The sequence below is a fragment of the Canis lupus genome, chromosome 25, assembly GCF_003254725.2.
Source record: "Canis lupus dingo isolate Sandy chromosome 25, ASM325472v2, whole genome shotgun sequence".
NCBI classification, from domain to species: Eukaryota; Metazoa; Chordata; class Mammalia; order Carnivora; family Canidae; genus Canis; species Canis lupus.
The window spans coordinates 8,778,825-8,796,562 of record NC_064267.1 but is presented as its reverse complement, the minus strand read 5'-3'; the positions used below and the strand labels follow the sequence as shown (position 1 = coordinate 8,796,562).

The 17,738-nt window shown below is 39.1% G+C and overlaps 1 protein-coding gene and 1 long non-coding RNA gene across 6 annotated transcripts in view; one reads left to right on the top strand and one right to left on the bottom strand.

The window, feature by feature from the left end:
• Positions 1-6,199, top strand: part of B3GLCT (beta 3-glucosyltransferase) — a 124,667-nt gene extending 118,468 nt beyond the window's left edge. The window contains exon 15 of the mRNA XM_035718567.2: positions 4,069-6,199. Coding sequence (XP_035574460.1) covers positions 4,069-4,236 — 168 coding nt within the window. The 3' untranslated portion in view covers positions 4,237-6,199. The remainder of the gene's footprint in view (positions 1-4,068) is intronic.
• LOC112669448 (uncharacterized) overlaps positions 1-17,738 on the bottom strand; it is a 362,442-nt gene that overhangs the window by 16,108 nt on the left and 328,596 nt on the right. The window lies entirely within an intron of this gene.

The following is a 17,738-nucleotide window of genomic DNA, read 5'->3' as shown; positions in this document are numbered from 1 at the left end:
TTTTTTATAGGAAATTTTATTTCCCTGCATCCCCCAAATTCATCTATAGATTCAGTGCAATCCCTATCAAAGTCATAGCAGGCTTCTTTGTAAAGATAGACAAGCTGATCCTAAAATTTATATGGAAATACAAATTCTTAAAAAAAAGAGCAAAATTTGAAGATTTACCCTCCTGTGATTTCAAAACCTATAAAGCTATGATAATCAAGACAATGCATAGTTAGTATAAGGATATACTTATACACACGCATACACACACATCAGTGGAACAGGATAGATTCTAGAAATAAATCCTCTCATTTATGGTAAACTGGTTTTTGACAAAGATGCCAAGGCAATCCAGTGGAGAAGTAGAACAGATGGTCAGATGGTGCTGAACAATTATATATTCTACACAAAAAAATTGAACCTGAAACTTGACCTCATAACACAAAAATTAACTCAAAATGTATCATAGTACAAAATATAAGTACAAAATATACTAAAACTATACACTGCTGGAAAAAAACCATAAGGATAATTCTTTGTGACCTCAGTTCAGGCAAAGATTTATGGCATCAGCAGCATGACCCATAGAAGGAAAAATTCATAAATTGAACTCATATAACTTAAAAACTCCTTGCTCTTTAAAATATATCCTTAGGAGAATGAAAAAATTCATAATCTGGGAGCAATATTTATTAATTATGTATCTGGTAAAGGTCTTGAATCCAGAATATATAACAATCTTTTACAACCCAATAAGAAAATAGAATTTAAGCTGGGTAAGAGATTGAATAGACATTTCACTAAAGAGGATACATAAACGGCTACTAAGCACATGGGAATATGCTCAACATTATTAGTCATTAGGGAAATGCAAACTAAAATCACATCTATAGAACAGCTATAAGCAAACAGATCATTCCCAGTGCTGATGAGGATATAGAAACCTGGACCTCTAGTGGCAATATAAAATACAGTTTCTTTGGAAATGTTTTGGCAGTTAAAAAGTTAAACATACATGCGGCAGGCACTTTATGACATAGATCTCTTTGGTTCCCTCCTGTTGGTATTCATACCCTGTGTTTCCTTTCCTGAGTATGAGCCAGTAGCACATGGCAAAGGTGATGGGATGTCTCTTCTGTACTTAAATTACAAGGGATTGTGACTTCCATCTTCCTTGTAGACTCTCCCTACTTCCTTCCTGGCTTGCAGGTTTTGTTGGAGCAAGCTGTAAGGGGGCAGGGCATGAGAGTGAAGCCTTCAGCTCGGTAGCCCACCATGAACTGAATAAGCCCACCAGAAACTAGTAACCACCCAGTGAGCTTGGAAGTGGATCTTTTCCTAGTTGAGCCTTCAGATGAGATCACAGGGCCTGGGCTGACATCCTGATTATGATCTTGTGAGACACCTTGAAGCAAAGGTTGTAGCTAAGTTGTGCCAAGACTCCTGACCCATGGAAGCTATGTGATAATAACTGTGTATTGTTTGAATGGTATATCCACTCAACGTAATACTGCTCAGCAGTAAAAGTAATGATGCAGCAATGCTAAGTGAAGGAAGCCAGGGACAAAACATTCACAGTTTATGATTTCACTGATAAAGAAATTTCTAGAAAAAGCAATACTATAGAGAAAATGCAAACCAGTGATTTCTTGGGACAGTGAGGGTGGGGATTGACTGAAAGTGCATGGCAGGGAATTTTGGGGAAATGACTATAATCTTTTAAAACTGGATTTGTGGTTGCTTAATATGGAAATCTATTAGAAATTTTCAAACTACCGTGACTGTGTGTGAATTATATGGTATGTAAATCAAATGTCAATACAGCTAGAAAAAATATTTTTGTCTAAGGAAATACAGATTTAATCTCCATTTGTTGCAGTGTTCAATGTGCTCTAATATTTACAGATTAACTTTAATTTCACCTAATGGATGTACTTCTCATGCAGTTTATGCCACCTCTCTCTTTCTGTGCACAGCTTCCCATCATGCTCCATGTATGTTCCTGAGGCCACCTCCCTCACCCCGACCCTGCCTGTTTGGTACTTCCTTTTGGCATTTTGGACACAGAAATGTGATGACCAGAGTCCATTTAGACTTCTGGTATTATGGACACCTCTGTGAATCCATTTCACTTCTCCAGTTTTGTCTTCTTCTTTTCCAAAACTGCATTTTCCAGAAACAATTAGCACATTCTAATACTAAACCAGCTCTTCACTCATCCATGGCTCCTAACATTCAACTATAATCATTTCTGGAATCTGCATCAATAAAGGGAAAGATATTATGGATTTATTTTTTTCCCTGTGAAATGCATTTGTGTCTCTAAGAGTTCATTTTTAAATATGAAAAACAAGCTAAGATTTGTTTCCATGCTTTTCTTTCTTTCTTCTGGGAGCATTGTGGAATTATCTGAGAACTGAATTGAGAGTATATTTTCCCTGGGGTTTCTTCCAAGCCAGTAAACTCCCAGAGGTCCTTACAAATAGATACCATATATGAATCCCCTCAGCTAATACTCAGAACTTTCTCAACTCTGTTAGACTTTATTCTAGTGTGTATTTTTGGTCTTTGTTTCACTCTCTTCCTTTAAAATTGTCTTCTTAGATTTTTAACTCCATGAGCACATAGAATTTTTAAAGGACGATGAATGGTTGGTATGGAAGTTCTCCCCCTACATTACTTTGAAGTATTCTGAGCAGATATTATTGTGAACACTTATCATAGCAGAATATTTGTACCATCGATGGATAAAGCTTCTCAAGGAGGCTAGGGCAGCCTAGCCCTGCTGATGTGCCACACTGCTGATGTGCCAGGCTTGTGCCACACAGAATCAGGACCAGCTTCAGGTGTCCTTGTAGAACACTGGACTAGGGGCTAGGCACCTGCTCTTGTCCCCATTCCAATATGTGCTAGTCATGTTACCCTAAGGAAGTTATAACTTCTGTGAGCTCCAGTTACCTCCTATGTAAATTGAAGATGAATCAGGATACTCTGACCATCTTGCAAGGTTGTTTTAAGGGTTGAATGAGATAAAATTTAATAAAGGTATTTTGTAAACCATTTAAGAGAGTTTATAGTATTGTTATTAAACATTTAAGCATAATGTAATAAAGTAATAGCCTAAAGAAGACTTTTTAAAAAAATATCCTATCCAGCTTTAATAAAGCCAAGACTATTTTAGTATTGATAACCCAGTGAATTACTATAGAACACAGATAGTCTATATAAATCTGTAAACAAGATAAACATTGAAAGTGTGTGGATGCTTTGTTTAGAGTAAAAAAAAATATCTGGTTCTGTTTCCTTTTATACCCTGAAGGATATTTTAATCTCAGTCATCCTAGGTTATGTCTGATTCTGCTTAAACTTCATTTTGTAAATTCTAGAAAATACTGAAATTACTGTGGACAAACTTTTTAGGCTCTCTTTAACTACTTCTAGTTACTCAATGTTTTCCTTGCCATTTCTGGAGTCAGACTAGGTATCTGCGTAGGAGGAGAGTGTTGTGTTACTCACATTTCTCCCTGACTTCTGATGAGCTCCACATTTTCCTTCTCTGAGAGACATACACCTAATTACACGTCAGGGCAGTGGGCAGGCGAGGTGAACCCCAAGAACTCTTCACCCCATTCTTACACACACACACACACACACACACACACACACACACTGTATAGTCAGAGTTTCTTTAGACAGGCCTGGGAAATAGCAATTTTTCTGCCTTTTACCGAAGTTGTAATAGTCTCTTAAATAACTTACAAGGAAGGCTTTTTAGATTTATTACCATGGTTGAGGAATTTCCTGGAGGTATGATTATAGATCATGGAAGCAAAAAGTGGTACATATGGATATTAAATTTAAATTAAATTAAATCTCCAATCTCCAATTGGAGATACAAAAGCTAAAGCCTCACGTCAGCAGGAAGAGGGCGGAAAAGATTTTCCTTTTTGCCTTTAGATTCCCATAACCCATATCAAATATTGAAGAAAATCAGTCATTTCATAAATTCAAATACTATTCTGAAGCAAAATTGTTTTCAGCGAATAAAGGAACATAATTCTCTGTTCCTTCTTCCTGCAGGCTCGGCCCGTGGATTATCCTAGGGACTACCTTTCTCACCAGGTTCCCATATCCTTTCACAAACACTGGAACATTGATCCAGTAAAAGTGTATTTCACGTGGCTGGCACCCAGTGAGGAAGACAAAGCCAGGCAGGAGACACAGAAGGGCTTTAAGGAAGAGTTATAAAGCGTGCTAGCCTGGGAGCACAGTTTGGGTCGGAGACTGGCATCATCCTGCTGAGCGGTGAGCATACTGTTGCCACATGCCACGTGGCATTGGAAGCCTTTTGACTTTAGGTTGAAATTACATATACGGTATTTTTTGAGGCGGGGGGGGGGGCAGGGAACAGAGTCATAGGGAAAACCCTGGGATTTTTTTTTTCTGGGGGAAAAAGCATTTGCTTTTTGCATTATGCAGTTATTGTTAATATACAATGATTACTGTGTATTTTTTCAAGTTGTGGTATAGCAGCTTTATTACTGTCACAGAAAAATAAATGGTACCAGAAGTCTCCCTCCTATTTTCTCTCTTCATTATAAAGTGTCAGATGGGTATGAGACTGGAAAGACATGACTGTATTTATATATGTGCTAGATACATATATGTGTGTGTATATATATATATAGTACATATAGAATATATACTTTATACATATAGTATATATTCTATACTTTAGATAGAAGAGGCAACATCTGTTGACATGGATATTGCCATGGTGTAAACTTTTTGACTGTATTATTGATGATGAAAATTATTTTCTGGTTATTCAATAGGAATAATGCTGTAGTAAATATCATTCATAAAACATCATAAAAGTCTAGATATGAAGTCCCCCATAGTCTGTAATCAAGGTTGTTATGTTTTATCTATTTTTCTGTTTTTGCCTCATAAAAAGAGAATAAGAAGTCTTCTGTTAGAACTTTCTATTTCTTTAGAGGTTTATCTGTGTTCTATTTCTCCCCGAAGCCCTATCTTTATGACCTCCTTGTAACACAAAAGTGTACTGGATGCTGCCAGAAAATAGTGTTTTCAATATTTAAAGACAATGTTGTCGTGCTTTATTCAAGTTAGTGAGCTCTGTGTAAGTCTCAGGAAGTGAATTAAATTAATTTGTACCTGATGTTTTACTCTTATTTTTCCTTGAATGTTACTTAATGACTCCCTGCTGGCTCATAATAGACCCTCCAGTGTACCATGAAACCCTCGTGGAAAGACAGCATGGTGATTTGGCAATTAATTACCCTGGTTCTTACAGAATGAGATTTGAACACAGTATTTTTTATTTTCAAATCATATCTTTAATATATAGTAATTTAACACATTATTAATTTGTAAAAAGTACTCTGATGTTTTAATTATAGAATTCAGTTTTTCTAAGAGTGTTTGCATAAAATTTGATTTTCGTAGGTCTTAAACTAGTTTTGGTCTAGTAAAATACTTTCCTTTTTTTAAAAAAATAAAAATTGCTATTCGTTAACTTTGCTTATAAGGCTCATAATTATAGTGAAGTGCAGGGTTTTAAAGCCATACCATCAAAAGTACCTATGTGTGTTTTTTTTAACAATATTTTTTTCTTATAGCTTAGACTGGACTCATTTCCAAAATGATGCAATAGTATTTTTACCATTGTTCCAAATTAGCAAATACCAGGACTGGTGTGTTTTCAGTGGTACCTGAATGCACTGGATTTGTTTCTGTGAAAGTGGATTTTTGTGGCCTGTGCAAGGAATGGATCGGAGACGATGAACTGGATGTGAAGCACCCTAAGGATTTATAGATCTATCAAACTATTGGTGGTGACATCAGCATTGTTGTCATAGCTGGGCTGGTTGTCATGGCTACTGTTGCAGAGGCCTCCGTGTCACCTGTGATAATACTCCTGGAGGGCCTAGCTGCCTGATTCAGTGGAGAAGAGGCTTTGGTTCTTCCTGCTCCTGCTCCCACTTGTCACATTCAGGATACAGCATATTCGTTTGACAGGACTGAACCAGCATCTGTATGTGAAGATCCATGTCAAGCTTTCTTATGATCAGTGCCTTCTACTGATACCGGAGCACCTCCTCTGGTACTTGTTGGTGTTTTGTTAATTATGTTTAGTTTCTGGAACTATGTAAGCCTAACCACAAATAAAAGGTCTTTGCCTAAGTTACTCTTTCCTCCAATGTATTCATTAGTCCAACCTAGAGTGGGAAGGGCAAGGGGAAAAAGAATTAATGGAGTCAGTGGGAAAAGCTGGTGGCTTGGTAATTTTTCAGAGAGAAAAAATAATAAGCTATCCTTTTTAAAAATATTTTATTTATTTATTAATGAAAGACAGAGAGAGAGAGAGAGAGAGAGGCAGAGACACAGGCAGAGGAAGAAGCAGGCTCCATGCAGGGAGCCCGATGCAGGACTCGATCCCGGGACTCCAGGAGCCACCCAGGGATCTCCCAATAAGCTATCCTTTTAAGAGAAAACCATCAGACATTGAAGATATATTTATACTAAGTCCATGAAATGATCATCTATCTTATTATTTAAAAGTGGGGATGTTATTTTGGAATGGATTCCCATATAGTTCCTATCTTAAGAAATACATTTTGAATCTGAACTTCCCAGGACAGATATTGTCCTAGTCACAATTTTTTTGCCTTTTTTTTTTTTTTTTTTTTTAATAGGCAGAGGGAGAAGCAGGCTCCATGCACCGGGAGCCCGACGTGGGATTCGATCCCAGGTCTCCAGGATCGCGCCCTGGGCCAAAGGCAGGCGCTAAACCGCTGCGCCACCCAGGGATCCCCTCTTTTGCCTTTTTAATAAGCATTTACTCCCAGATGGTTATTTATTTTTTTTTTTAATTTTTATTTATTTTTTTTTTTTTTATGATAGTCACAGAGAGAGAGAGAGAGGCAGAGACACAGGCAGAGGGAGAAGCAGGCTCCATGCACCGGGAGCCCGACGTGGGATTCGATCCCGGGTCTCCAGGATCGCGCCCTGGGCCAAAGGCAGGCGCTAAACCACTGCGCCACCCAGGGATCCCCCAGATGGTTATTTTTATCCTAGGGATGTCAATAGCTGGAATGCTATTTTTGCTTTTAAGGCACTTCTGATTTAACTAAAGCCACGTTGTCTGACTATGTAGGATTTTTTACATCTTGTAGCTAAATTAGAAATTTAGACACAAACATAGCCCTTATGGAACATAAAACAGTAGCACAAAGTGATTATTTGCACAGGTTTATCAATGTTTTCTGAATTTCCTGATTATTGAATACCTTAAGTGTTTCCACATCCGTATCCATTAAAATTGTTTGTTTTTCCTCAAAAATCCAATAGAATAATGCTGGAAGAATTTTAAGAATGTTTCTATTGTCTTTCATTCATAATCAGAGATGTAATTTCAGGGCACCTGGGTGGCTCAGTCAGTTAATGTCTGCCTTCAGCTCAGGTCATTATCTCTAGGCCCTGGGATTGAGCCCCACATGGGGGGTGGGGTCCCTGCTCAGCAGGAGTCTGCTTCTCTGTCTGCTCCTCCCCCACTCATGCTCTCATTCTCTCTCTCTCAAAAAAATAAATGTTTTTTAAAAATCAGAGATATAATTTCTGTGGACTAAAATGAATGAATTAATCAATAGATTCATTCAGCAGCTGTTTATTAAACACCTACTATGTAGCAGACATTCCAGGATGCCCTTTATCTGTCCTCTTCATCACTCTGCCCCTAGCATCTTTGAATACCTGGCACACAGTAGGTAGTGTTGTTTTATATTCCCATGAATTCTATAAACATGTCAACTGCAAAATGTGTTTTCCTCCTCTCTGTAGAAAGTGAAGTGTTTGTATCTCATATTGTCTCTTAGTGCATGTCTTCCCTTAAGAGGCATTTATATTCCTTGTAGGAGTAAGGGTAAGTGGAAGGAGAAGGAATGTAAAGTAGTAAACAAGTGAAGGAACAAGATAATTTCTCATAATGATAAATGTTATCATAAATTTTAAGATAGAAGGTTCTAGGAAATGTCCTATGTGATGAGAATGATCACATAGAGAGTGAGGTTGGCACAAACAGGATACCATGTTAGATCTGGAGACTACATTGGGTGGGAGTGGTCAGAGAAGGCCTCTTTGAGAAGGTGATGTTTGAGCAAAGATCCAAAGGACTGGAAGGGATCAGGAATGCAAGGTAGGGGATCCCTGGGTGGCGCAGCGGTTTGGCGCCTGCCTTTGGCCCAGGGCGCGATCCTGGAGACCCGGGATCGAATCCCACGTCAGGCTCCCGGTGCATGGAGCCTGCTTCTCCCTCTGCCTGTGTCTCTGCCTCTCTCTCTCTCTCTCTCTCTCTCTGTGTGTGATTATCATAAATAAATAAAAAATTAAAAAAAAAAAGGAATGCAAGGTATATTCATGGGTTGTTCTAGGCAGAGGGAACAGGAAATGTGAAGGTTCAAAGGTGGGAACAAGATAGTTGTGGGAAAAGACACAACTTTGTGTGTGTGGCACTGCTTAGCTATCATCATTGTGTGACCATTGCTTAGCTATCATCATTACCTGACATCAATGTGATGTCAAATAAATAATTGATAGGGAAATCTGGAGATCAGCCAGAGGAGTCAAGCCTGGAGATATAATTTTCGAACTCATCAGCATGTTACAGGTTTTGAAAATCACAAGATTGAACGAGGTCGTCTAGGGAGAAAGTACAAGAGAGAACGGAACAAGGAGGTCATCTAGGGAGAAAGTATAGGAGAGAACAGAACAAGGGCAGCCTGAGCAGGTCAGTCAGTGAGGTGGGAGGGACACCCAGTGATGTATAAAGGAAGCCAAATAAAGATTTTTTTTAAGAAGCAGATGGTCAGATGTGTCCCATGTTGCCAAGGGGTCCATTAGAGAGGATGGAGAAGTGACTATGTGATTCAGCAGCATGGAGGTGACCTTGATAAGATCACTCCCAGTGAATGGGGTAGCATGGGGGAAGGAATGGATTCTGAGACTGCAGAGAGCAATTATAAACATTTTTTTTTTGGGGGGGGATGAATTCAAGACAAGGGGAAGCAGCTTAAGGGGGGACATGGAGACTAGGTAGTTTGCATTTTAAGATAGAAGATTCTAGGGAATGTCCACATGTGATGAGAATGATCACATAGAGAGTAAGACTGGTACAATGACTACATGGGCAGTCTTGGCACAACAGGACAGAATCCAGAGTTCAGTGGAGGAATCCACTCTGTCGAATGGGAGAAAGTGTAGGCACAGAGAAAGAGTTTTAGATTTGCTGACAAGAAAATGTGAGTGTTTGAATCGGATCATTTTTTGGTTTTAAGATTTTATTATTTGACAGAAAGAGAGAGAGGGAGCCTGCACAAGTAGGGTGAAGGGCAGAGGGAGAGGGAAAAGCAGACTCCCCGCTGAGCAGGGAGCCCAATGTGGGGCTCATCATGCCTTGAACTTAAGGCAGAGGCATAACTGTCTGAATCACCCAGGCACCCTGAATTTGATCACTTCTATTGTGAGACAGGTAACCTGCTGGGAGTGACTTTTCACATATGTTTGTTCCTATGAAGAGCTGTGATGTGAATAATACATAGAGGTTACTCTGCTTGGCACTGTTCTAAGGGCTTCACACATCAGCTTATTTAATCCTCTCAGTAACTCTTCGAAGTGAATACTATAGTTTTTCCCAGTTTACACTGGGGGTAATTGAAGCACAGAGAGATTGAGTAACCAGTTAAAAGTCATACAGCCAGCTGGTAAGTGGCACAGCTGGGTTTTAAGCCCATTTTGGCTCCAGAGTCTATTCATTGAATACTTGTGGACTTTGACCTCTAAGAAGAACCTGTAACACTAGCACAGATAAAGATGACCGAGAATCCAAGAGTCAGTCATAAGTAACCCTATATTAGAGAGATTCAAGGCCAATGTGATTATATATCAGATAAATTGTAGAAGCAAGATGTGTTGGGTGGTTAAAAAAATGAGGAAACGGCTACCTGAGATTGAATTTTAAACTCTGTACCAGCACTGTGGACAACAATACATCTAGGGATGAAGGTACTCCTGCACTGTGACTCCACAGTTCTACTCTGAGGCATATGCCCTAGTGACACTTGTACGCCAATGCACTGAAAAGCATGTACAGCGATATTCATAGCAGCATCATAGCAGCATACACAGTTCAGGAGAGCCAAAAGCTGCAACTAGTTTATGTGTCCCTTGCTTGAAGAACTAATAAGTTGTGGTATGTCTTTATAATATCACGTCATGCAGCAATTAGTATGAATGTACCACCGCTACATGAGACCTCTCCATGTAGCAAATTTAAAAAGTCACAGAACAAAACTTGTAGTAGGATTTCCTTTGAATAATTTAAAACCATGCAAAATGAAACAGTAAACCCAGAGATACATACCTAAACAAATAAAAAATACTAGAATGATAAACACAGAATTCAAGACAGTAATGACCTCTTGGGGAAAGTGAGGGGGATATGCTGTCAGACACATGGGGGCCTCAACGGTAACCTTAATTTCTATTTCTTAAACAAGTTGGTGTGTATATGGGTGTTTATTTCATAAGTAGTCTTTATGCCTGATACATGTTATAAATACTCCCTGTTCAACATTTAATTTTGATGTAATTAATGACAAACTTTATTTATTTATTTATTTATTTATTTATTTATTTATTTATTTATTTATTTATAAGATTTTATTTATTTATTCATGAGAGATAGAGAGAGAGAGAGAGAGAGAGGCAGAGACACAGGCAGAGGGAGAAGCAGGCTCCATGCAGGGAGCCCGACATGGGACTTGATCCCGGGACTCCAGAATTACGCCCTGGGCCGAAGGCAGGCACTAAACCCCTGAGCCACCCAGGGATCCCCCAAACTTGATTTAATTAAAAAACCCAAGAGTGTCTTGTTAAGCATCTAATGTGTGAGTATTAATTTCTGGTGGCAGCAGAAACAATTTATCACATACTGGGTGGCCTAACAAAAGCAAAAATGATTATCCTCTGTCCTGCCTGTGGAATTCTGGGAGTCTAGCAACCTTCTTTCATTTTGTCCTGTTTCTGTCCCTTTGGGTCAAACAGGCATCATTTCTGCTTGTGTAACAATCTCAAAAACCCTGTGGGTCTCCTGTGTATGTCAAGGGGACTCATGCAATGGGATGAGGGGCTCCTCCACAGATCCTTCCTGACGGTCTCATCTCTATCCTTGGCTTCTGCTCCAATGGCTACGCCCTTGGCTTTCTCTTCATGGCATTCCTTCCTCAGCATCAATCTCCTAATTTGGGCATCCTTTACAGTCTGAATTGGCTAAAAATCTCCCAAACTGTCAAGTTCAGTTTCCTTTTTGCTTCACGGTTTTTCTATTTATCTCTGTCGTCTCAAATGTTACTACAGGTTACAAGAAGAAACCAGAGCACGTTCAATACTTTACTTGGAAATCTCAGCAAAATATTCAAGTTCTTTGCTTCCAAGTTCTACTTTCCATGTAACTAACTATAGAACATAATTTAGCTAGACTTTCTGCTATTACAGACCAAGGATCCTCTTTCCTCCAGTTTCCAAAAATATTTTCCTTATTCCCTTCTGAGTCCTCACCAGCAGGGCCTTGAAAGCTCAAATTTCTACCAACATTTTGTTTATAACAAGGTATGTATTCTCTAATGTGACATAGGTTTTCTTTCCCGTGCTCCTTGCTTCCTCCTGAGTACTGGCTGGCAGAACCTTTAACATCCATTTCTACCAATAGGTTATTTAGGGTAATGTTTGCTTTTTCATCATACATGTAAAAGTTCTTCCAGCTTCCACCCATTACCCATTCCAAAGCCACTTCCACATTTTTAGCTATGTATCATAGCAGCATCTTGCTTCCCAGGGCCAAAATTTGTACTTGTGGCTGCTTTAATAAATTCCCACAAACCTGGTGGCTCAAAACAACTGAAATTTATACATTTATAGTTCTGGAGGCCAGAAAGCTGAAATTAATATTGCTGGGTGAAAATCAGAGTGCTGGCAGGGCAACGCTTCCTTCAGAGGGGAGAAATCCATGCTTTGCCTCTTTTAGCTTCTGGTGGCGGCTGTATTCCTTGGTTTGTGGTGCATCACTCCAATTTCTGCCTCTCTGGTCACACTGACTTCTCTCTTGTCTATATGTCAAATATCCATGTCTCCACCTCCCTCTCATAAGGACACATGTAATTGCATTTACAGCTCACCTAGATAATCCAACATAACCTTCCCATCTCTAATCATACCTGCAAAATCCCTTTCTTGCCATATCAGCTAACGCTCACAGGTTCTAGGAATTAGGACATGGTTATCTTTTTGAGGGAGAGCATTATTCAGCCTACTTCAGTGTGCTAACATTCACCGATAGGTGATGACATGAGCCAGCAAGTGGGCAAATTGGGGGAGTCTATGGATGACATGCCCACTCATTCATTCATTCATTCATTCATTCACTCATTACTTACTTAACAAATATTTTTAGTGACTATATTGTGCCAGGCATTGTTGCTAGATGTCAGAAGGCACTGGGTTCTCAACGGTGCTTCTTAGATCATCCCACATCAGGAAACACACACACCCACACACATACCAGATTTTTCTTTTTTTAAAGGCATTCTTTATATGGAGAAGAAATTAGTTTAGAGGCCTGCATACCAGTCTACCGGACCTTTTCAGACATGTCTATATCTAGAATTTCTTTTCACTATTTTTACCTTCCTGCTTTATTCCTCCTCTGAGTTTCTTCTGATTCTACAGCTGGAACTGGGAATTACTCTGTTCCTTTATGTTTAGGTAGAATAAGCACTAGATTAAAAGGTCCTAGCTATGCCTTCACTGTGCAATCTTGGGTGATTCACTGTGTGTCTCTGGGCTTCAGCTTTGTTATAAAATGAAGCAGATTGAACTTGAAAATGTTATGATTCTACTGCCTAAATATAGGGCCTATATTACTAAATATTCCATTACTAAATATTCCCAGTGGATGCTATTTCTACATTTTTATGTTCCATTATGAAAAGAATTTTAAGACTTCAAAGCTTTCTAATTAAAATGAATTATCTGCTCTATCAATCTGGAAAATTGTGTCCTATTAAATTTAATCAATTTGAAATATACTTGGCTTTCATTCATGGATTTAGAAATATAGGAAAACTAGGTAATGAGACAGTTTTAAGGTAATTTTTTTCCTAGATGTGAAAATTAACTTTGTGTCATTAAAAAATATATGTTTCTATTATGTTCCAGATTCTGGACATGGAATGGTGAGCAAAAGCAGACAGATTTTCTGTCCTTATAGACTTTATAATCTAGGGCACAGATTCCTACTATTTTACTAAAACAATATTCATAATAAATGCTGAGAAGGACTAGGTCTTTGATTTAAGATATAAAAATAAAAAGTGGCTAATCCTATGAAGGAGTCAAAAGGACACCATTTCAGGAAGAAGAAACTGCATATGCAAGGGCCCAGTGATGGTGGCATTACATCTTCTTTAAGAAACTGGAAAAAGTTGGAATGCTCTAGGATCACAAAGAATAGCCCTTTGTAGCTTGCTTTCTTCATATATAATATATCATGGACATCCTACATACTGTTAAATATTCTATAATAAAAATCCCCATATGGTATTTCACTGCATATTTACACTATATTCTAAAAAATTCTCTATTATTGGTTATTTGCTATTTTCACACTTTAAAAAAATGCTTATTTATATATTTGAGGGACAGAGCAAGCACAGAAGGAGAGGGAGAGGCAGACTCCCTGCTGAGCAGAAACCCCAATGTGGGGCTCAATCTAGGACCCTGAGATCATGACCTGAGCCAAAGGCAGATGCTTAACTGACTGAGCTATCCAGGCACCCTGTTTTCATACTTTTTAAAACATTTATTTATTTAAGAGAGAGAGTGCACGAGCACGTGAGTGGAGGTGGGAGGGTGGGGGGAGTTGAAGGGGAGAGAATCTCAAGCAGACTCCCTGCTGAGGGCAGAGCCTGAGGCAGGACTGTATCCTATGACCCTGCGATCATGACTTGGGCCAGAATCAAGGGTGGATGCTCAAATGACTGAGCCATCCATGTGCCCCTGTTGTTTTTACACTTTCATTTAATTTTTAGAAGAGATTAAATGAAATAAAAGTAGGATGATTTGACTAAGATTAGACATTAAGGAAAAGATTCTGGGTTAGATTAGTTATGTTGGTCAAAGCAAGTAGGTGGGTTACAGGACTTTAACTTTTTAAATGAAAAGTGTTATTTTGAAGAAAGTGAAAGAAAATAACAACCATCTCTAAAACCATTACCAACTCTTCCTCTCCATCTTTCCTTCCCTTCTTTCTCCTGTTTAATTATATATACATCTGTATCCCCTATTTATAAGCAGTACTGTGGTGCACAGCCTAATAGCTAGATATTGGTACACATTCAAGAGTTCAAGACTACTTCTTTAAGCTAAATTCCTACCTGTGAAACATTTGATACAATAAGATATTGTAATTTGAATGCATTTACTATGTATTATCAAAGAGTACTCTAGCAATGTGCCAAGTTATACTTCCAACAGTCCCACAGAACTTTTCATATTTCATAACATTTTTATTTTTTATGGGAACCTTCTATTTTCTTGAATGTCTCCTTTCCATTTTGATTCAAATCTACTTACTAGTCTATTATTCTCTAGGATTTCCTGATAAATGGGCTTCTGCTTACTATCCTTGTGTCCTTTACAGAGCCCAGCACAGAGCTTATGCTCAATAAATACTTGTTGAAGAGCATTAACCTATAGTTGAGTCAGGAATGGTTAACACAGGATAGACTATCTTGATTCTTCTTCTGAGAAGGTACTTTCCTCACTCTGTGCTTTAATTTTTTAGTTGGTGTGTGTGTATCTGTTTTTTTTTTTTAATTTCACAGATTTCTGCACTATATGATCTAAAGACTTTCTGACTCCCAGATGCTAAAGGTGTTATGAATCTACTGAATTTGAAAAGGCAGTTTATAAAAGTACTTTCTAAAAGTAAGTAGAGAATTTTGTTTTTTATTGTCCTTTGTAACAAAAGGACCTTGTTCTAGCACATGGTAGACATGATTCATTGGCCATGGCCCAGTGGGAAGGTGGGCATGAGAGGATCCTATTCCCTTCATCATTACCATCATTACCTACTCTGGGCAAGCCAGCTGCTCCTTGTCTTTCATCAACTGTTGGGTTCCTTTCAGGTTTTCAATAACCTGTGGTGTGATGAGATAAGCAAACAGGGCAGAGGAGATGGCTTGCTGTCCACTAATCACCTTCAAGGCTGCTGCCCACTGTGACAGCTTTGGTCTCCCTTTGTTGGTGGGCCTTGCCCTTCTTCTTGTGACTCTTCAGGGTTTGTAATTTACGTACAACCTTTTCCCTTTGGTCTTTACCCCCTGTGAATGCCCAGATCGTTAGGGGATGGAGTATCTGTATTAATCTAGAAAGAATTCTGCCTCTTATCTCCTGGCAACATTATTTGCCTTGGATTAGATAAAATTTACGCGTTTTGTATTACCATGTGTTGTGATAGTCCAGCTCAGGAAACATAGCCTGACCCGCATTTTGGGCTCAGCAAATATGTTTAAAGAGGGATAAAATGAGGGACTGAAATTACTTCACATTTTGGCTCAGCAAAAAGAGAGACAAAGAGAGACTTGAGTTCTGCACTGTCAGATTCAAATACACTTTTTGCTTCCTGCAGGCCAAGGCAGTCTGGTTGCAGCAGGAGCCAGGTGGAAAGGGCAAAGAAGCCTCCCATGATCTGCAGGTTTGACCAAGGAGGGAACATATCCATCACCACATGAAACTAGCCTACAAAGAGCTCCTTGGTAAGATGATTGGTCTGCATGGCCTCCCACTTTTCTGAGTATCTTTAACACCCATAGATACCAGGAACCTTCCACAAGCTATCACATCCTGGTATACAGATCCCTAGACACAGTTTTGGGAGTCTGACAGTTCTTTGTGATGATTCTGATTTTTCTTTTAGATAATATGATGAAAGTAATCTCAGCATTTTGATGACCAATTATCATCTTTGTGTTTATGATTGTGTTGGCAACAAGCAGTCACCAATGTCAAAATGACAACTGCCATTACATTCTCTTACCAACTCTAAAAGTAACTTTCCCTTTGTAGAGAAAAGTAACCAATGAAAGTCATTTTCACAAGAATTTAATTAACATATTAAGGGTTTGATTTTGATGTGAAAACAACGATTTGGGGCAAATAATGTGCTACTTAATCATTAAGTCAGAAAAGAGTGGAGACAGACTGGTTCACAGATGGCACTTTTGTGCATCACCAAGGCCAAATGATGTCAGGGCATGCTAGGGAAAGATACTTTCCATGTGTTTATGTAACCTGCATTGAGGCAAAGTGGAAGCAATAACAACAAACTTTGATATACTATTAGAAATGAAGTGAATAAGCCATTTACTGTTTTCCTTCTGGAATCTGTTTTTTTTTTTTTTTTTTTCATTATTTGCAAGACTGCAAATGAATTTCAGATATTTTCAGGTTCTAATTCCAGCAATAATTGGATTAGATATCCATTTAAAGTAGATTTCAATAATGCCATAATACTAACCTTGTTTTCAAAAGGCCAAACTGATGTAATAGTGTTGCCATATTCTACTATCAGCATTGTTTTGGTTACCTTACTTGGTTTATTTACTTAATTATCATGAATCAGCAAAGTGTTTGTGGATAAATGGGATTGTCAGCAAAATGACCTCAGAGGCTCTGGCCAGGTACACTGGATAATTTCTGTTTGCCCCTCAGATCTACTCTCTTCCCTTCTTTGTGACATGGGGAGGCCCACTGGCTTCCAATCTGGGTTAGCCAATGGGAGACACTTGCAGGAGACCAAAAGTGGAGGAGGGTGAGCTATTTTACTTCCTACCTTACTGTTGGGCCACTGTGGCTTGGGATGCCCCTCCATTAAAGCTTCTGCTCCTGCTGGAGAACTTTTCCCGTGCAGCCCTTCTGTGTGTGGTCCCAGGAACAGTTCTCTTGCCTGACCCTTTCCGGGGCGGGGGTGGTAGTGGTGGTGCGTGGTGGTAATAGCTTCTTATAATTGCTAGTGTGCTAGTGTTGAGGTACTACTGCAAGATTGGTTTTGGTTTCTCTAAACCGTACCCACTCCTTTGCTTTTTAAACTCTTCTCAATTACCCAATTTGAGTGTGTGATCTGAGTCCTATCAGAGCTGTGACACCTCTTTCAGAGTTGGCAGTGAGTTAGCTGGGACAAGGTGCCCCCACCTCTCAGGAAGACTGGTTTCAGGGGAAGGCAGCCTCCTTCTTTGGGAGCACAGCCTCATGATGCTAAAAGCATCCATTGTGTCCTGCCCAAGCATATGGCCCATGCACACCAGGAGAACAGGGAGAAACGTATGGATCTATGAGCCTACGGTTTCCAGCTAGCACCATGGGACAGTCATTGGTGTCTACCTGAGTCCTTTTGATCAAAGTCTTGAGGTCATTAATAACCTGTTCAATATACTTCTGTGAGCAAGGATCTTAGGCAATTGGGTTATTGAAGTAAAAATGCAGATAGAGTCAAAACAGAACCAGACCTCGGGTTCCACTTTTTTAGTATTTTTTTTTAAAGATTTTATTTATTTATTCATGAGAGATGCAGAGAGAGAGAGAGAGGAAGAGACAGGTAGATGGAGAAGCAGGCT